This window comes from Lichenostomus cassidix, chromosome 9 (assembly GCF_008360975.1).
Source record: "Lichenostomus cassidix isolate B80296 chromosome 9, HeHo_3.0, whole genome shotgun sequence".
Classification (NCBI taxonomy): domain Eukaryota; kingdom Metazoa; phylum Chordata; class Aves; order Passeriformes; family Meliphagidae; genus Lichenostomus; species Lichenostomus cassidix.
In genome coordinates, this window is record NC_139490.1 from 16,368,142 (window position 1) to 16,388,565 (window position 20,424).

General features: G+C 42.3%; 1 protein-coding gene across 14 annotated transcripts in view; it reads left to right on the top strand.

Annotated features, from left to right (window-relative positions):
• Positions 1 to 20,424, top strand: part of DOCK10 (dedicator of cytokinesis 10) — a 146,873-nt gene that overhangs the window by 125,379 nt on the left and 1,070 nt on the right. For 11 of the 14 annotated variants that reach the window (XM_085069624.1, XM_085069630.1, XM_085069633.1 and 8 more), the window contains exons 43-55: positions 1,132 to 1,314; positions 1,889 to 1,999; positions 3,381 to 3,596; positions 4,288 to 4,345; positions 4,668 to 4,766; positions 5,930 to 6,036; positions 6,521 to 6,643; positions 7,560 to 7,673; positions 12,608 to 12,754; positions 13,216 to 13,426; positions 16,150 to 16,340; positions 16,962 to 17,062; positions 17,410 to 17,548. In XM_085069624.1, coding sequence (XP_084925750.1) covers positions 1,132 to 1,314; positions 1,889 to 1,999; positions 3,381 to 3,596; positions 4,288 to 4,345; positions 4,668 to 4,766; positions 5,930 to 6,036; positions 6,521 to 6,643; positions 7,560 to 7,673; positions 12,608 to 12,754; positions 13,216 to 13,426; positions 16,150 to 16,340; positions 16,962 to 17,062; positions 17,410 to 17,548 — 1,800 coding nt within the window. Of the gene's footprint in view, positions 1 to 1,131; positions 1,315 to 1,888; positions 2,000 to 3,380; positions 3,597 to 4,287; positions 4,346 to 4,667; positions 4,767 to 5,929; positions 6,037 to 6,520; positions 6,644 to 7,559; positions 7,674 to 12,607; positions 12,755 to 13,215; positions 13,427 to 16,149; positions 16,341 to 16,961; positions 17,063 to 17,409; positions 17,549 to 19,504; positions 19,581 to 20,424 lie in introns of all 14 variants that reach the window. The other 3 variants (XM_085069637.1, XM_085069638.1, XM_085069636.1) reach the window with 2 other exon arrangements.

Genomic DNA, 20,424 nt, shown 5'->3' on the forward strand with positions numbered 1-20,424 from the left:
ACACTAATAGAGTTTTACAAACACTTTGTTTTAAACATAGAAGAACTTTGGGGGAAAAAGACATTTATGTGTCAACTGTTTCTTTGCTTGCATTAGATGTATATAAATGGTCATGGGCAATTAGGCACTTGGTGCCAGCTGCAAAGGCTGCACAATTTCCAAGTCACAGACTTAGGTGAGCTCTCTCAAAACTAACCAGAATGTAGAATGCACATGTCAATTGCCATGGGGAAGTGAGAATAAGCAAGACTGGCCTCAGCTCCTAAATGTTTCTGTGAAACACAAGAGTGTAGCTCAGTTTACACCATGTGGCCTTCCTCTGGCTGTTATCTCTGGCTATTCTGTTAGGGGAAAGGAGAAGGAAGTCATGCTTCTCCCAGTAATGCAGCTTGAGGTCATGGGGGAATATGAAGTAAACCATCCACAGACAGCTTTAAATGACATACCAGACAGTCAGGAACAGAAGAACTCTCTGCAAAGGGGAGAATGAATAAATATCCAGAATCACCCTTTTCATTTACCTGTAGCTTTCAGGACTGAATTCTTCTTTTGTGGCTTTGTGGGAGCAGGGATCAGTTGTGGTTTCTGCAGCAGAGCCCCTCAGGCAGTACTTAAGATCTATAGCCCATGTGAACATTTCCAGCTCTCCTCCCTCAGTCTTCTATTGCATTTGCCCTGCTGGTAACAGTAGGTATGGTTTGGAGAGCCATCCTTCTCTGTTGTCTCCTGCTGTTCAAACCCTCGACCTCCAGAAGTCACTGACTTTGTTACTCCAAGGATTTTCCTTCTGCTGAACAGCTTTTATAACAGTGCAAACTCCCCCCCCACTTTTCCTGGTTAGCTATCCTGCATTCCTTGCAGATTCCTTGCTGCTGTGTTTGCTGTGTGCCAGCTGCTGCCTGGGCTTCCTGGAGGCCAGTTTGATGGCATACAGTGTTTGTAGGAAAATCTGAGTGTAGTTCTTAATTAATCTTAAAATGTATGTGGGATTATGTTTAGTTTAAACCCTGAGATGAATAACTATGGAAGAGTTGTTTATATTGAAAGCTTAACAAAAAAGTTGTTAACTCAGAATAACTGCACCAAGACCTGAGAGTAGTACTGAACATATTCACACTTTTTTTTCAATAGTTCCCATCAGCCTTCTTCCAAGGACAAGCAGATCTCTGTGGTTCCCTCTGCTATGAAATCCTGAAGTGTTGTAACCATAGGTCACGTTCCACACAGACAGAAGCATCTGCTCTTCTTTATTTCTTCATGAGGAAGAACTTTGAATTTAACAAGCAGAAATCAATAGTCAGATCCCATCTACAGGTAAGTGAAGTGTGAGGTTATCAGTATTTAATGCATGGTGCGTTAAATACTGATGTATTTAATGTGCATTAGTTTTTATCATTATTATTTTTATGCATTGAGGCAAGGCAATCCTTTTGGAGTCCTCAGACAGGCAATTCTCTGTGGCAGCTTGATTTTCCTGCCAAGTCTGAATTTGAACTGGATTCTCTGCTGTTCTTGGGCTGCTCAGCTCTGTTCCAGGGAGAGACAGCAGCTGTGAATGTAGCTGCACTGCCAGATTAATAGCTATTCTTGACTCACGTGTGTTGATTACAGCAGTGGGAGCACAGCTGATGAAGGAACTAAACAGAATCTGATGGTACAGAAACAGACATAGAAAGTCCAGTAATAACATGTTTACATTGCAAAATGTGAGCAGTTACAAAATTTGGAAATACTATTCACAGTCCTGTGTTTTATATGTTACCTTCTTAAGGCAAGTATAAAAGTGCACTGGCCTGGTACATCCAGTCATACTAAAGCAGGGGTTAAAAACTCTTCTAAAATTCTGATTTCTTTGCTAATTGCATCCTGTGTTTGCTCCCCTGTGCAGCTCATCAAGGCAGTGAGCCAGCTGATAGCGGATGCGGGGATTGGCGGATCTCGCTTTCAACATTCACTCGCAATTATAAATAATTTTGCTAATGGAGACAAGCAGATGAAAGTAAGAAACATTTTTGTCAATAACTACCTCTTGCAAAAGGTCAACAATTTCACAGGAGCAACTGTTTCAGTGAATAAAATTGCTGGCTCTTATTAGCCAGTGATTTATGCATTCATAGTGTGTCTTTCTCAGGCAACCTGAAGTTCATGGAGGTGTTCGTGACTCAGAAGCTTAATAACTGAAAATAATTCTTAAACAAAAATATTTTTATTTGAAAATGGTATTATTTTTTATTTATTGCTTATTTTGTTCACGTGCCTCATGTCAGAGGTCATACATTGTGACTAACGGAACACAATCACAATTAACAAATAATTTTTACTCTACAATTGCTCCCTTTCCTCTGTTCAGTAAATGTGTAGCAAAAACGGGCACAACAGTTGGGTTCTGTAAGAGCTTACTAACTGCCTGAAAATGCACTTGGCTCTTAGATGAGTTACCACTGCTGTTAAAGTCATTAGCAATACTAAATTGGTTGAGAAAATATTCTGGTTTTTAATATTTACAATTCCTGTCCAAACATGTATCAATGTGCATTTGCAGTTTTATACTTTGGAGGTGTTGTCCTTTTCTGAGGGTGACTTTAGGGTATCTGCACTGAGATTAACAATAAAGTTTGTATAAGCAAATTGGTAGATAGCATAAGTAATTTGGTGTATTATCTAATAAGGTGTAATTACAGTTCTACTTGTGTTCAAAGTCCAGCTTTGATTTCACAGCACTGTGGTCAGTCACACTGTTTCTGTGACTTGCTCATCTCTGTGTGACACAGAGGAGGGAACATTTAATTTTATTTACTTTTTCTGAATGTTTTTGCTTTTAAACAAAGCAAAGGATGGAAATAACTCTGAAAACAAATGTATTTCACTTCTCATCTGAAAAAGAAAAACTGCAGAGCTGAGCTAAATATGTTGAGAACAGCTGGTGTGAGTAATATAAGGTCTCTGTTTTAATCTAGCACAGTGTGAGGTCAGGAGCCAGACTTGTGCTTTATTCCCATGGTGAAACATGTTGGGAGTGTAGTTAAGCAGGACTATCTATAGCACATGGTGCTGTTGCTCAGAGGAAAGTGTGTGAGGATCCAGTTCTGGACCCAGGAAGCAATTGAGGGACATCTGTTCCAGTTCCCTGACTCCAGCAGAGCTGTTGCACAGGGACAATGGAACAGGTGATTGACTTGGGCCACCTTGTCGTGCTGTGACACCTCAGTGAAAACACATCCAGGGTTTGTGTGAGTACTCTGGAACTGTGACTGCTCTGAAGCCTGCCCAGTTAGGGAAGGGGGTGGAGGTCTTCTGTAAGCAGAACTTTAGCTTGTTCAGGGCTGCTGCCTGTGGCTCTTTGGATGGTGTCAGTGATGCATTGCTTATCTTTCCCAAAGAACGTTAATTTCCCAGCAGAGGTGAAGGATCTGACCAAGCGCATCAGGACAGTTCTGATGGCCACAGCTCAGATGAAGGAGCATGAGAAGGACCCTGAGATGCTGGTGGATCTGCAGTACAGCCTAGCAAATTCCTATGCCAGCACACCTGAGCTACGCAGGACGTGGCTCGAAAGCATGGCCAAGATTCACGCAAGAAATGGAGATCTGTCAGAGGTAATGGAAATAAATGAAGAGGAAATCCATTTGTCTTTAGGCTGAGATGTTCTGATGAAAAGGGCTTTGAAAGACAATAGAAGTGAGTTAAGAGAATCATACAGTATCTCTCATATATTTGAAATCAGAGGAATACAGGTTTGAAAACACCTAGAGATGTGAAATGCTCATCCCAGCTTGCCTGATCATGACTACCTAAAATGTGCTGGAGCAAGACTTGAAGCTGTCTGAGAGGGGAGCTGAGGGCAGGGTCACTTGGCAGCTGTGCTGCTTACCCCTAACAGGCACAGTAGCTGTAGTGCAGAGGAGGTTATGAGCAGTGAGTATACCACATAAAGAATTTTCTTCTCCCCCAGTACAGCCTAGGAGAAGAGCTTCATTAATAGTGTGGTGTCCTTTTCATCAAAGCCTAAATGGCTGATGCAAAATTCCACAGCATAACCCAGGACTACCTTGTTTACTAAGTCATCTTAATGGTTTTCTTGAGAAAATCTATGCATTTATGTAAGACATCGGGTGAAATTTACATCTGAGGAGGATTGCATTATTTAATCCTTTATTTTCTTAGATTAGCTTTGTCTTCCTTTTTCTGCCCTTTGACTTGACAGTGATGAAAGTATGTGCTCCTTATCACATGTACACTGTAAGTCAGTGTACTTTAACATATCCATGTATGTTGGTCTCATTACAGGCTGCTATGTGCTATATTCATATTGCTGCTCTCATTGCAGAGTACCTGAAGAGAAAAGGTAAGATCAACATTCAAAACCAGCTATATATCTATAAATACTATTTTTGAAAATAATTTTGGGCTATCCTGCTTTCCTCCCTTATATGTAAAGTATTCTTAAAGCAGCTTGAATTCTTCCCAAATATTTTATTTTTAAAATACATCATAAATGCTAGTCTTAGATTGGAACAGTGAAAGTGTGTTTTGTGTAAAGAGGTTTAATTAAATGTTTAGCAGGCTAGTGCTAATAGAGAATGCTTCACGTGTTAGTCTGTTATTAAATATGCATGTATTAACACATACCAGTAGCAGTGTACTAATACCATCTTACAATATCATAGGTTACTGGAAAATGGAAAAGATTTGTACCTCACGTATGCTCCTGGAAGATGCTCAAGTCTCTGATAGTAATGTGTTACTAACAACTCACAATGGAGGAAGTGAGTGCTCTAACCTTGCCTGTTTGTGGGTCCAATAACATAATTAGGAGATCAAACTACTCTTTTCCAGCTGATCTGGAAAAATGTCAACCAAAGCAAAACTGTTTCTAGTGCATGTTGAAGGCTGTTATAGAAAGCAAGTCATCCTGATGCTCTTTGGCTGGTTTGATGGATTGCTCAGAATGTCTCTGGTTATGGGCTTTTGCAGCAGGAAAATCCCTCTTGGGTCAATTGGTGTTTAGCATGCAAATCCATGTCCAATTCCTTGGCTGTCCAAAGCTGGGAGGGCAGGGGGGTGGACTTAATATCTGGTTATCCATATGTAACTTAGTATAGATAAAGGGTTTTTTTAAAATCTGTGATGCTTACTAGAAAAATAAAGTGTAGGCTTATATTTTTAATGCTTCTATGCTGATGGTTATTTAGTTTATGAAATTTCTATTTCATAGTTATTCTCAGCATGATATATGTTAGCAATTTGCACAAAGAACAGTTTCTAGGGTCAAGGGCAAATATCTGGGGAAGAGAAAACAGTTTTGGAAAGACTATAGTCCTCCAGTACACCTGGAAGTGTCTGTGGACAGGATGAAAAAATGCATCCTTTTAGAAGATAGCTTTCTGTGAAGGGCAATATTTTTGAGACAGTTCAGTAGTGGTAAAATACTTTGCCTGAATAACAGATTATGGTAGCTGGACTGAAGAACTTGATTTTGAACCTGTACTTAAACAATTTTCAAAACTTAAGAGAGAGAATAGAGGCCCCCATCTCAGTGTGTATGGGTTAGCTTTGTTAATTGTGCCACAGTAGCATTTTCTTACTTCTAAATTGAACATGAGCCATGCCAGGAGTTTGTCACCACCACTGGCAGGTTTACCTTCTCCCCTTGAGAGCAGTAGACAGCTCAGGAACCAAAATGCCAAAGAGAGGAGTAACACTGCAGCAGCAAAATGCTGTGATTCCCCTTTGCCTGGAGAAGTGGATTTATATCACTGAGGAAAATGTGTAATAGTCTCATAAATTCAGTCAGCTCCATTTGTGCTTCTCATTACTTGGGCTGTGAAAAAAATGAACTCATCAGCTCTGTTTTAATGGCATCTAGTGACTTCTTGAAGTATCTGGTTATTCAGTCATTAATAAACTTCCTTACAACTTGCACTTCAAGGCTTATTTTCCATGGGATGGCCTGCTTTCCTGAGCATTACCCCCAACATTAAAGAAGAAGGTGCTATGAAGGAGGACTCTGGGATGCAAGATACTCCCTATAATGAGGTCAGCAATATTAACATTGATATACCTGCTCTGTATTAACTGAGAGTTTTATTTCTAGTGGATGCCTGGACATGTTACAACAAATCATAGTGAGTGTACTCAGGCAGTATTAAAAGGCACACAGCTTTTGAGTGAAATGTCACAGCTGTTGCACTAAATAGCCAGGACTGGTGTTTAGCTGAGGAGAGCATAAAGTACCAGAGCTGAAAGTCAGGGCAGGGGGGAGCCCATGAAGCAAACCCATTCTTCTGCATGAGATGTCAACTATTGAAGTATTTTCATGTTGCTGTTACTTCACGTTTTTTATCTAAAGAAGAGCTAAGTCACCAATACCTGATTAAACATTGTGTAATTGCAATAAAACTTTAATGTAGAAGTTCCAGAATAAAAATGAAGTAGTGGGTATGTGCTTGTGCTGCATTTCTATTAATTAAATGCCACCAGCTGTCAAGTCACTGAACTATTTGCATTTATGAAATTGCAGAATATTCTCGTGGAACAGCTGGAGTTGTGTGTTGAGTACCTCTGGAAGTCTGAGAGATATGAGCTTATTGCTGAGGTTAACAAGCCCATCATTGCTGTTTTTGAAAAGCAGAGGGACTTTAAAGTAAGTGGGTGTTTGGTTTGGGTCTTTTTAATTATCTTAAGGCAACAGTAAAGATCAAAATTTTTAGGGAAAAAAATGTGCGTATTTTAAAAGGGATGTTTTCTTTCTTCCTGACTGTAATTTCTCCTTTTAATGTTCCATGCTGTGAGAAAATAAAAAACTCTGGTGTCTTCCCTGCCTCTTTTCAGCATCAATTCAGCAGTAAATGTAAAAAGATTTCAAACAAACCTCATCTTAGCCAGCAGATATGATTTTTTATATGAGTTCTAAACTAAGAGCACATTTGCATTGTATTTAAGTTTAGAAATTACTGATAAATTGTGTGATTTCCTCACAGTTTCAAGGTTTCTTAATTTCTTATTTACTTGGCAATTTCAATACATAACCAATAGCCAGATGATAACCTCATTTACTGATTTTTCTGTGTTTAAATTTGAAGCAACCCAAAGGGGTAGGTAGCAATAAGCTGTATGCTGAGGAAGCAGTTCCTCAGATTTTAACTGAGCTGAAATTTTGGTTTGCTATCCCGAGAAAGTGTTGCTTAGTGGTAATTGTGGAAGTGTGTCTTTGTGTGGGGTTGGGAGCTGCTTGGAGTTGTTGGCAGCTTGTTCTCACCTGCACAAAGGACATTTGGGTTCTCTGACCTCTTACCAGGTCAGCACCACTGTCTGGTGCTGTTGTGACCCTGGACACAAAGGCTCCACTGCCCCAAAACTCCTCAGTAGATGACAGAAGCCTTGAAATGAATCTCTAGTGACTGCCAACAAGGTTTAACTATTCCCTTAGCATGTACAGCCGTGTTTGCAAAGCTTTGGGAACCCAGTTAAGGCCAGCCACGGTTGTGCAGAGCTGTAGTGGCATTTGCCAAGGTGCTGGCATCTCTCACCTCCCTCCCTGTGCCTGTTTGTTCACGCAGAGGCTGTCTGACCTGTACTATGACATCCACCGCTCCTACCTGAAGGTTGCAGAAGTGGTGAACTCCGAGAAGCGCCTCTTTGGGCGATACTACCGGGTGGCCTTTTACGGGCAGGTAAGTGAACCTGGGCTCTTTGGTCTCCACAGAGTCACAGATTTCAGACCTCTTCCTGATATAGTTCAGGGAAGCACTTGGTAGTGAATCACAGGGTAGAAACTGCCTCATGGGTCAGACTCCCTGCAGGATTTCAGTCAGGAAAGAGAGCACTTGTTTGCCTCTGTGTAAACCACTGCTGTGGGTTTAGTGGTGTATTAGAGAGCAGACTTGTGCGTCAGCTTTAGTTCTTGACTTCATCAAGCAAAGCTGAGACAGAGGCAGGGCAGGTTTTTTCAAACTACAACATGAATAGAACCAGATAAGGCATCTTTGATATATGGCACTCTCCTCTAATAGAGCTTAAAGCAGAGCAGTATGCAGTAGATGCTTTGTTGTGTTTTTCACTGACTGCCTTCTGCTTCCAGGCCACCTCTGATTCTGTGCAATGTACTGTAGAATAGTATTATTCCCTCTGCTGTGCTTCAGCACCCTTGAAGCATTATTTTGTGCTTTCTTCCACCACAAACCAGTGTAGCAATCCAGCATGTTCCTTTTAGTCCTGGTTTTGGCAAGCATACAATTTCTTGTGCTCTAAAATATAAAGTGTGTAAACAACAGATTGATGTGAATCATTCTGTTTGCTAATTAGATTTTAATGCAGAAATTTGCTCTTTTCTCCTTTTGATCTTATTCAAGGCTGTGGTAAGTCTAGCTCTATTGCATGTTTTGTTTTAATTCTCCTCACACATCCTCCATCCTTCCCCGTACTGTTAATTAGCATTAATTTTCCTGTGCTCTCAATTCTTTGGTTCGCAGCAGATGAAATAACGTTATTGCATTCATTGTTGCATCCTGCAAACTAACTTTTGTTTGTTCAGTTCCCTGAATTACTGAGCTGTATCTGTCATCATGTTGTGTGTGCACTGTGGGGCCCAATGCTGCATCATCTCACCTCAGTGGAAGTTCCTCCCAGCTTCACTGGGAGCAGGATTGGACCCCTTGTTTCTCTGTTGAAAATCTGGGGGTAGCATTAATGCTGTTTGAATGCAAGGCTGCTTTCCTGGCCTGTGCAGCAGCTCCCAAGTGGAAGGGTGCTGTGTCAGTCTGAGGTCTGTGGCAGTGGTCACTGGAGTGCCCTGGCAGGCAGTGCCATGGTCCTGGCAGTCCCTTGGAGTAGCAAGCAGATGGGAATTCAGAGGGGAAGGGAAGGTCCTGGTTCTCTGGACAGATTAACAAAGCTGAGCTTGCCAAATGCAAGGAGGAGTGAGCTGCACCTGAGGAGGGGCAGAGTTTTCCTTAAGCCTGGCCTTCCTCAAAACAGGAGCAGCACAGGGCAAAACAGGACTCTCGTACTTGCAGCCAGCGCTCTCCCAGAGCCAGGGCCTCTCCTAGTGGGTAATTGAGCTTCAGCACTTCTGCTGAACTGGGTTAGCCTCTCTGTAACAGTGCAATGACTTTCCAGGTGCCAGTGCCACAAGGGCAACTTCATTTAAACAGCTTTAGTGCTCTAAGGTGTATGACTTATTCACAGTTGTGTCTTTCTCTGTTCCCCCCAGTCACTGGGCTCTAAATGCAACAAGCACAGCTTTCTCCTTGCCCTTTGCAGGAGAGATGTGGTGTCATTGCTGTTCCTTAACTGAAACAAAAGCTGCAGAGAAAGCAGATTGAGGAACAAAAGAATAATGTTAATACTGGGAGGGAGAATTTTGGGGGCTCTTAGTGGAGGAGGACAATCTGCAGCCACACCTGAAAACTGTTCATGCCAAGGCAGAGACAGTGTTTGGTTGCTGCATTGCTGCAGGGACCCTGTGCAAGGATGGTTTGAATTATTGTGATCCTCAGGGAGGACACAGTCGGCTGTTTTCACCACAAGCTTTATTTGCCAGCTCAGAGAGCCAGATCTCATAGCAGCTGCTGTTTTAGGCTGCAAATTCTGTAAAAGGGCCTTTGGTGACAATATCTCATTGCACCCCCAAGTGACCACACTAGCCAGTGCATAGGAGTTTACTCATAAATGAGTGTTTGAGAATTCAATATCTTTCTTGAATTAAAAGCAAAAAAAGAATTGTTAAACATATTGAATAGCTGAGAACTCATATTGTGCTGATAAGCAAAGACATTCAAGACGTGTTTTTCAGAGCAGTGTTAGAGAAAGGAAGAGCTGAGGATTTATTCTCCTGTGTGTGCAAGGAGCTGTAGAAGTTGGAGGGCAGAGTTTCATAGTGATCACACTCACTCACTGTGGGAGGAGATGCTTGCTTGCCAGAGACAGGGAAGGATCCATTAGCTGCCAATTCCTGGCAGGCCAAGCAGAAGGCTTTACATCAGCACCTTTCAACAAAGGGTGGAGAAGAGTCTGTGCTGTGAGCTCCAAGGCTGTGTCTGGAGGTGTGTGGGAAGGAAGAAGGGCCTTATCAGAACTCCCACAGTGAAAGGCCTGGGTCCCAACTTGCCTCTCAGAACATCAGAGCCCAGTGGAAACCAGTAACCTGCTCTCCAGGAGGTCATCTGCCTTCCATCACCATCAGCTGCTCCCTGTAATAATTTTCATCCGTAAGGCTGTGTTGTCCTTGTAGGACAAACAGCCAGGATGAAAATAATCCAGGGATATGCATTGATAATGTAACCTTGGCTGCTTAATATTTTAAAATCCTGAAATTGGAGGATATTTGACTTCAGAAAAGTATTTAATCTTACTTTTAATAGTCTTTGCCAGACATATAGCATATGGCAGACGTGATTATTTATAGCTCACCGTTAACTTCTGCTTGTCACTTGTCAGCTGAAATACTGTAGAGAATATGTACCTAAATGATGTCTCTTGCATTAGAGATAAGACTAAATCTGTTAGTTGTTTGTTTTCAGGAATTTTTTTTTAAGTACAACGATTAACAGAGATATCATCTCAGTGTGCCATGAAGCATCAGCAGAGATTTGGCACTTACATATAAACACTGTGTTCCAGCATGCAAACATACACAGAATCAGGGTTTAAGAGCATAAACTATATTCTAGCTTGCTATGTGATTAATTCGGAAAACATGAGGGGTTTTGTTGGAAACAGTGAATAGTAACAGAAAACAGATGTCTTTTGACAGAGACAGTCCTGAGTAGCATGTTTAAGTATGGTTGCATCAAACTAATGGGGTTTCCCCCCATAAAGCAGTTTTGCTTCAGTGGAAACAAGATCAGAAACCAGGTTATGATCCTGTAGATCTTTTCCCAGTGTAATCAATAGGAACTCAATTGCCTGCCCAGCTCAGTAGATGTTTATAGGCTGTCAACTTTGGAACTCTAGATTTTTTCTCTAATTAACCCATGAAGTTCTTCATATGCCTATGGAGTTTAATTGATAATGTTGTTAAAAGTCATGCAATATTAAAAGGTCACTGTGAGACTGATGAAGATGCTGTCAGATGAGATGCTGTCAGATGCTGTTAGTCATTGGTTTCTAGTAATGCCCCCAGTACTCCTGGCACTTGCCAAATTAAAAGACAGTTTTATTGCCTCTTGTCCTCACTGAAGGAGAAGTCAGAGATGCACATATTTGTTAATTCCTATTGAAATAAAGATTAAGTGTTTTTCTCCTAAAGAAGCAATGAAATTCATAGCTTATTTTATTTTAATTCTGTAATATTTTTGTGAAGATTTGCCTAGTCAATAATTTTAGTTGGCAAAATTGAAATAGACTTCCAGATGAAAAGGCTGGATTTTGCATGAGAACCTTCCAAAGAGATTTTGGAGGTATCTCTTGCCTTTATTAATTTCTGCATCTCTGTTTTTCTACAGATGGCAGTTGGCTTAGGCATATTGTAGAATTAGCTGTCCAAGCCACATCATGTTAAGTTCAAAGGGCCTTGGGTCTGACATCATTAAAGCTGTCTGCCTTTCCCCCTGTCCCTGCAGCTTCAGGTGTTTTCCTCTGGGTCACTTTGTGTTAAGGTGAAAGGAAGAGGCTTTGAGTGCAGCTGCAGTGGTGCACAGCACCAAATTGTACATGAAATCCCAGGAGGAGGGCTGGTGCTGCTCATGGCATTGGGATGAATCCAGTCCTTGTTAGTGGGGCACCTGCTGCTTTCTGCTCAGCTGGGAGAGCTTCTCCTGCAGCGCTGATGTTCATGTTCATCTTGTAGCAGTTGAGTGTCCCACCTGCAGGTGATGCAATGCTCTGTTAGTTTTCAGAGTTGGCATTTCTTTTGAAGCCTGACAGATTTGTGTTCAGCCCTTCAATGGAGCTTTTTATTAAAGCTCTGCCAAGTCCATCCAGTGTATTAAATAAAGACCTTAACAAGATTGTACCTTTTTTGCAAAGAAACAGGGCCTGTGTGTCTTTTTGTTTTTCCTTTCAAATGTGAATCATTTACTCATTATCTCTGGAAATGCTGCAATTCTATGTGGCCTCTCAAGGTGCCACCAGAGTTCCTCTTCAGCTGCCTTGAGGAGATCCAGGCTGGTTCCCAGGTGCTCCCCATGCCATGGCCATGGGCAGCAGTGCCCAGCCTGTGCCTGCACAAGTGGCTTCAGAGGATGTGCTGCACACAACCCAGCTGGGCTCAGTGTCCAGCAAACAGCTGTAAATTGAACCAAATTATTAAGATTTAAAGCATTTTTGATGTCTAGTTTTTAATCCATGAGGGTTTTTCCATCATACACATGTCAGTATTTTCTAGAAAACCCTTTAACTCTTTAAGCATCTTGGTCTCTTACATGAATAAATGTGTAGGGATCTTTTCCTGGGTAACTTTGGAGATTGCAGACCAGTATAAGCACTGACCTCTAGACACATGTCTGCTAGGAGTGGACAGAGGTAAGCTTTTAACTTAGGTGCTGGAAGTGGCCTACTGGATGCTCTGGTGGGTATACAGGCAGCCTTGATTCCTGATGGAAGCACCTCCTTTAGGCTTTGCCCTGCCTGTTACGTTCACTGTATCCTTCTGTTTCTTTCCAAACAGGGCTTTTTTGAAGAAGAGGAAGGTAAAGAGTATATCTATAAAGAACCCAAATTAACTGGCTTGTCTGAGATTTCTCAAAGGCTGATGAAACTTTATGCAGACAAGTTTGGAATAGATAATGTGAAGATTATCCAAGATTCCAACAAGGTATGAAGGATGTGTGGTTTTGCACAAGGGAGAGAAATGAGTGCCTGGTTCACATTTTGAGAGCAGTGTTTTGAAGGAATGGCATCTGAGTGTATGTGCAAACTACTAGGAACCATCTAGACAACTAAAACAAGCCTGGCAGCTGCTGTATGGAAACAGCAGGGCATCACAGCAGGAGATGAGCAGGCAGATGTTTGCTGCAGTTGCAGAAACAACCTGCAGTGCACGTTGTTTTCTGTCTCATTTAGCTTTCATCCACTTTTGCCAATGGATATATTCAAAGGTCCCACTCTTCTTAAGGACCTCTTAGTTAAATATCTTTGTATTCATCCATGATCTGAGTATTACATTTGGAAGTGCCAGTTTTCATTGGTATGGCTGTAAATAAATCAAAAATGTAATGGATGCCTTGGAAGCTCATCACACTAAACATAACATTATTGCTTTCTGCTGTTACCCAGGTGAACCCCAAAGACCTGGATCCCAAATACGCCTACATCCAGGTGACCTATGTCACACCTTTCTTTGAGGAGAAGGAGGCCGAGGATCGCAAGACTGACTTTGAGATGCACCACAACATCAACCGCTTTGTGTTCGAGACGCCCTTCACGCTGTCGGGGAAGAAGCACGGCGGGGTGGAGGAGCAGTGCAAGAGGCGCACCATCCTCACCAGTACGTCTGCTCGGCTGCTGGGCAGGGTGATAACTCATCTTTGCAGTGTGTTGGCAGTGGGCTCCCTTACAGACCTGCTGACCTCTCTTAGGGATAGTTGTTTTCATTCAGGTGCTTTATTTTTCCTTATAATTGACATCTTAACTGTTTTTGCAGTGATGTAACTTGGGAGTGGTTCTGCTGGAGGCAGCTTAGCACTCAGAAATGTTTTTTTTTAAATAGTAAAGAGGTCAAAGAAAAAGCCAGGTAGGATGTCTGTTCTGCTAAGAGTAAAACTTAGCAGATAGGAATTTTTGTTCAAAATGGGATTAAGATACATTATATAGACTTTTTTTTAAGCTAGAGGTAAGATTTCAATTGGCATTTTAAGGCAGGAATGTCAGAAACGCTAGATATGTCTGCTCTTAATGAGTCATATTAAACTGAAGTTTTTCACTCCTTATCATGATTGAAATCTCACTTTTAAAAAGCATCCTTTGTGAGACTACTGCTGAAACTTGACATGTCTGAACTTTGATTTATGAGAAAATGTCTGAGTTGGAGGCATTGTTCTCATGGGCAGAGAGGCTGATGTTCACAGCAAAGGCTCCCAAGTGACAGAAAATCCAGTTCCCAGCCAACTTCAGTGCATCTACTTCCCCCAAAGGACAAAGTGAAAAAAACTGCTTGCAGTGCAAGCATAGTCACCTAGAAGTTTTGTTCTGACAAGTCAGGAAAGAGGCACTGATGTCTGAGGGTGTCTTGTTACATGACACAGCTTTGCTTGTAAGAAGAAAGGAGGAATGTGTGTGTGTTTTAGGTGCTTGAGCAGCAGTAGGTGTTTTGAGAATTGTACTGAAGCAGGTAGTTCCACTGACTTGAAAGTGCAGCTGTTATGGTCTGTCTGGCAAAAACAGAGAGGGCTGTTCTTGTGGCAGAGTATTTTCCCTGTGTTATTACATGCTGTCATCAGCTCCCACTGCTCTCAGCCTTGCTGCTTCTTTGGCATTAGGTGGGAAATTGATGACCTCCTCTTCTCCCCTGCTTTTCTCTTTGGCACCTGCTTCATCTCGGTGCTTTTCACTAAAGGAAACATTCTTTTCTTCTCTTTTTCTTTTTCTTTTTTTTTTCCACTCCTGTTTGATAAGGTCATGTATTTTCATTTGCTTCCTGTGTAAATTTAAGTGCTTTTAGTTTGAGAAGAAAGGAAGGCTTCCTGCTATGACTGGAGGAGTGGTGGAAGTCAATTGTGCTTGGGTGGCTGGAGTGGCACCTGCACTGCTTCTCTGCTCCAGAGCCTGCTGGGCAGAGGGCAAGTGCAGTCTGGCTGCAGTCCTTGCTTCACTGGCTCTCTGCCATGCCTGGCTGTGCCTTGTGCTTCCAGCTCTGGAAGTCCTGGGTTTCCTGCTCTCCAGTGAGACAGATGCCCTGTAAACTGGAGTTTATTTAGATCTGAGCTGACTGGAGGCAGATGCTTAGTGGAGAAGGACATGCATGGAGTTTGGGAGACCTTCCAAAGCATGTAGGGCAGTCAGAAAAGAGTGTTAGCTCAGATCAGACTTAATGCGCCATAGCAGTACCTTTGCCAAACTCCCTGAGATCCAGGAAAGGCCTTGACTGGAAGCAAAGAGTTTTAAAGGGGAATAATTCCTCTGTCAGCTCCTATAGCAGTATTTAGGTTGAATGTTAAAGGTACCTCCTTACTGCTTTAAGGATGATGTGTTAATAGGAGGTTCATCTGCAGGTGAGTGTCCTGGTTTAACCTCAGCTGGCAGCTTGGCCCCACGCAGCCACTCGCTCACTCAGTGTCCTCTGGTGGGATGGGGAAAATCAGAAGTGTAAAAGTGAAAAAACTCATGGGTTGAGGTTAATATAGTTTAATAGGTAAAGCAAAAGCTGTATGACAAGCAAAGCAAAACCAGGAGCTCATTCACTGCTTCCCGTGGGCAGGCAGGTTCAGCCATCTCCAAGAAAGCAGTGCTCTGTCATGTGTAACTGTGTCTTGGGAAGACAAACACCATCACTCTGAGTATCCCTCCCCTTTCCCTCTCCTTCCCCCAGCTCTACAGGCTGAGCATGACACCATATGGTCTGGAAAATCCCTTGGGTCAGCTGGGGTCAGCTGTCCTGGCTGTGTCCCCTCCCAGCTCCTCGTGCCCCCCCAGCTCCTCACTGGTGTGTGTGGTGAGGAGCAGAAAAGGCCTTGATGCCATGTAAGCCCTGCCCAGCAATAACCACAACACCCCTGTGCTATCAGTGCTGTTTCCAGCGCAGATCCAAAGCACAGTTCTGTACCAGCTACTGTGAAGAAAATTAACTCTATCCCAGCCAACCCCAGCACAGTGAACGATTCCCAGTTCAGCTAAAGTTTCTGCCTCTAACATGAAATATCAGTGATGTGATGGTTTGAGCTGTCTAAAGTTCAAACCATTTGATGCTTTAACTCCGAAGAAATTTATGGATTCTAAAATCTGAGCACTGAGAGCTTTTTGCCACTTGCATGTGACAGAGCTTGGTATCAAACAATGATGAGTTCAAAAGGAAGTGTTCTTCCAGTGCCAGGTACATCAGAATTCACTTGGGACCCGCTGTGTCACTTCTGCTCATTCAGTGATTAGAACTCAGTGTTTATGGATTGATAAAGACATTGACAAAGTCAAAAAATACTTTGACCTAATTGTTTTGCTTTTCTAAATAGTATCTTGTTGGGTGAGTTCTCTGATCTGTTCCTCTCTCTCGAGCAGCCAGTCACTTGTTTCCCTACGTGAAGAAGCGCATTCAGGTCATCAGCCAAACCAGCACAGAGCTGAACCCCATCGAGGTGGCCATTGATGAGATGTCCAAAAAGGTCTCAGAGCTCAATCAGCTTTGCACAATGGAAGAAGTGGACATGATCCGACTGCAGCTCAAGCTCCAAGGAAGTGTCAGTGTCAAGGTAACGACAATTTGCCTTTTGTCTCTTTTTTTTTCAGTGTGTCTATCTAAATTTTTATTCTGATTTTCGTAATTCCAGACATTTTTCTTCTTTGGCATATCTTGTATTCGCTTAGAGTGCATTCCAGTGTATTGGAATACAGCACTTGTATTCCAGTGTTTAGAGTGGGATCTAAAAACACTAAGGAGTGGAAAGTTTTCCACTGGCATTGATGACTGCTGGATTTATATGCTAATATAATTATTTCAGTCAAGTCTACTCTAAATAAAATTTAGGACCTTTCCAACAAGACTGTCACATGTCACTTCAGAATATGGCCCATCACAAGCAAGCAGATTATTTAAAGGGAGTTTTGTTAGGATTGGCTTTGTTATTTCCTATTTAGGAAGGTTGGGATTGTGAGAGATGTATTTCCGGTGCCCTTATGGAAATGTCTTCAAACAAACTTGTAGCTGTCTGTATGTCAGCTAGCTGGGGACTTTGAAAAGCCAGCACAGATCTACAGCTAGTAGAGGTTGAGCAGCTTCTGTTTCCTCAATAAAACTCCTCAGCCTTGGAACACAAGAGAAACAACAATGAATGGCTTATTTTCTGTACCTAAGCTGTGTATTTTCCACCCAGGTAAATGCTGGACCAATGGCCTATGCTCGAGCTTTTCTTGAAGAGACAAATGCTAAGAGATACCCTGATAATCAAGTTAAGCTTCTGAAGGAAATCTTCAGGTAAACATTGATTTTAAGCTTTTCATCCCCTGCATAGCACATAGGACACACTGCATGGCACAGGTAGGTGAGACATGAAGTTAGGCTGATTTGAACCAGCCTAATTTACACCTGCATTTACCTTATCTTACAAGTTCTTCCTAAGAAACATTTACTGGCGTTTTGGGCTACCCTAGTAGAACACATTCCTTTTGATCTAAAAATGAGTTCTGAAATTCACTTCTGATAAGGTGTGATTTGCAAGGGGGTGGGGGAGAGATCCAGCATTGTGTGTATATATAGAGATAGATGGTTTTGCTCATTACTACAAAGTGAGTCCCATTGTTTTTGTGGTTTTGTGCTTGCAGGCAGTTTGCTGAAGCCTGTGGCCATGCTCTCGATGTCAACGAACGCCTTATTAAGGAGGACCAGTTTGAGTATCAGGGAGAGATGAAGTCTCATTACAAGGATATGCTCAGCGAGCTCTCTGTAGTTATGAATGAACAGGTCAGACCATCTATTTGGTGCTGGTTGGGCTCAGGGAGGGTGGCTGATTGTGTCTTCTAGTGACAAATGAGGCTGCAGAGCAAAATACTAGAAGTAAAACCTTGCAGTGCAATCGTCACTGAGAAAACAGTTTACTTTTTGGTTTCAGTATCTACCCCTCTTTTTCTTTTTTAATACAGGTATATTCTGTATAGTGAATCTGATTAGTGAAGATCTGTCTTCTGCTGCCTTGCTACATATTGAAAAGTTGAATGTTTGTGAGGTTAAATGCTGACTGGAGTTTTGAGGTGTAGAAAGATAGTCTAAACTAGTGTTTTATACTTTGCTTTATTTGTCCTACAGCTGCAATGTATTTAATTAAAACAGTAAATTGCTAATAAGATGTAGCTGATAACCACAGGAGGTATCTTAATAGTTTCTATTTATATCCAGCTTTCAGGGAAAGTTATTTTTTAATTTTTTTTTTATATTTGAGTATACTGTCAGAATAGATGCCATGTATTTTAGCACCTTCAGAAGGATGAGCATGCATGGATATATTTTATGAACTGCATCCCAAAATTACGAATTGGACTCCAGTGCACACTTGCAGTTATTCTACTGCTGTGTCCAGGCAGATTTTTTTAATGTTTTCTGTTTCAATTTAATATTAAGCTATTCTGCATATTCAAGTACTAATTAAACCATATTTGATTATATCTCTGCATGCTCAGGCTACCTTAGATTGCACCTGATAAATAGTTCCTCTCTAGCAGTTGTGCTACATTTCCAGGTGCCTGTAGCACTGCTGGTGCAGAGTTGCTTGGTTTAACCACTGCTATCAGTGCAGAGTTGCTTGGTTTAACCCCTGGTATCGTGGTGGCATCTCACAGAAGTGTCTAATTGGCACTCTGTTACCCCATGCTGTATTATTCATCTTCACATATGAGGAGAATAAGGATTGATGTGAATTTTTTGCCCATTGTTGTACTTACTGTGGAACTGAGTGAATTTTTCGCTGGGTGTAAAGCTCCTAATTGCTTGGAGGGTTGGTGCCTGCCAGCTGGGGGTTGAACTCAGGGGTGCCTGCAGTTATCCCATCCTGTTTAGGTGTATAAAGATTTTTGAACCTCAAGCATTCCAGTGATTTTATCACAACTAATATTTATCACTGTATTTTATCACTGTATGTATCACAACTAATATTTATCACTGTGTATTATGTAAGTGTTAAGGGTATTATTTGTTAATCAGTATTCATGCATCTCCCAAGGAATTTGTTTTGGCCATCTAGTCAGTGTGCATAGGCAGCACCAAATGTCTTGTGTGAACCAATGTTCCTCACAAGAAGGGAAAATGGATGGCCAGCTCAAACAAGGCATGAGCAGCCCACAAAATTCAGCATTCATAAAACTTTTGGAGAGTTCTGTTAAATGCTCCTGCTTGTATTCGTATCAGTGAGCTCAGAATTTTCTTCATGTAAATGAAAATACTAAATAATACAAAATTACTTGTACAAAACGATGCTAATGTGTAAAGTTAAGAGTTCATCCAACAAAAGTCAAAATTGTCATCTGTTTTGCCAAAACCATCTGAATTTTAAAGTCCACCCTGAAAACAGTCTCCCACTTGCTGTCCTTTGGGGAACCCTAAAAAGTGGCAGCTCTGTTTTCCAGGCACTGTGGGGTTTTGAGAAAACTCTGCTCCTCTTGCAGTGAACTCATGAACTCACTGCTTCTGAGCAGAGTATTGCCTCAGAGAAATCACATGCCATAAACTGTGGCTGAAATATTTATCTCCCAGTTGGAAAGCTTGAGGCTCTCTTGCATCTGTGCCATGTGCTTTACACCAGTACGATTTGCCATCCTTCCCATTGTCGTATTCAAGAGAGTTTTGTTTCTCACCTACTGACAGTGACTTTTTCATCACCATATGTTTTTCTCTTTTTTGTTTTGTTTTGTTTTTCTTTTCTGACAGCTCTCTCATGGTCCTTGCTTATACAGCTTCTCTTCTTCCCTGTCTAACATTTCCCTCAATACTATAGCCAAAAGTGGTATGTTCATTTTTCTTACATCTATTTTTTCTTTTAATGCCATATACTTTCCTCACTTGCTAGTTTTTCTGCTGTATGTGTGTGTGTTTGATTTCATGTCTAATGACTCCCTTCTCAGAGAGTTAAAAAGAGAGTTAAAAAGAGGTATATGTGTGACGTGTTGTCCATGAGCAGTCTTGAGAGGCCTGTTCTTGAGGATCCTAGTTGTGAGCTGTGGGGAGGCCAGTGAGGCAGCTCCTCAAGAGCCCCCTAATGCTAGAGCAAGGGCCAGTGGTAGCAGAAGTGGCTTCCAGGGAGTGCCCAAGTCCCTGTGCTCTTCCTGCACATGGTGGGAGAGCAGCTCCTTCCCAGAGCTGCCCGAGCTGCTGGCTCAGGCGCTGAAGCTGGTTGTGGTCAGCAGCCCAAGTGACAGCTGAGGTGTGCCTGACCTGCAGCCCTGACCAAGCCCAGCTGGGGGTTGATGGCATTGGGTTACACCCAGAGCTCTGTGAAGGGGAGAGGTTTCTCTGCCACTGCTGGTGCTGTGTGGTCAGTGGGGATGGCCCCTGTCTCTGCTGAGGATGCTCCAACAAAGTACCTGTGGAAGAAGACAGGTTTTCAGTCTGCTTTTATAGAAGTAGGAAAAAAGAGCTATTGCCGAGGCTAAAAGAGCTTCTTCAGCAAAAAGATCTTCCTTCTTGCTCAAGCCTACCCATAGGACAGGGCAGAGCAAGCTCTTGCCACTGCTGCTCCCCTGCAGCTCTGCCCATAGGCTCAGCCTGGCCCCTGCTGCCAGCCCTGCTGCCAGGGGTGTGCAGCTCAGTGGGGCTGCTGCAGCCCCAGATGGCAGCGTGGGCAGAGCTGG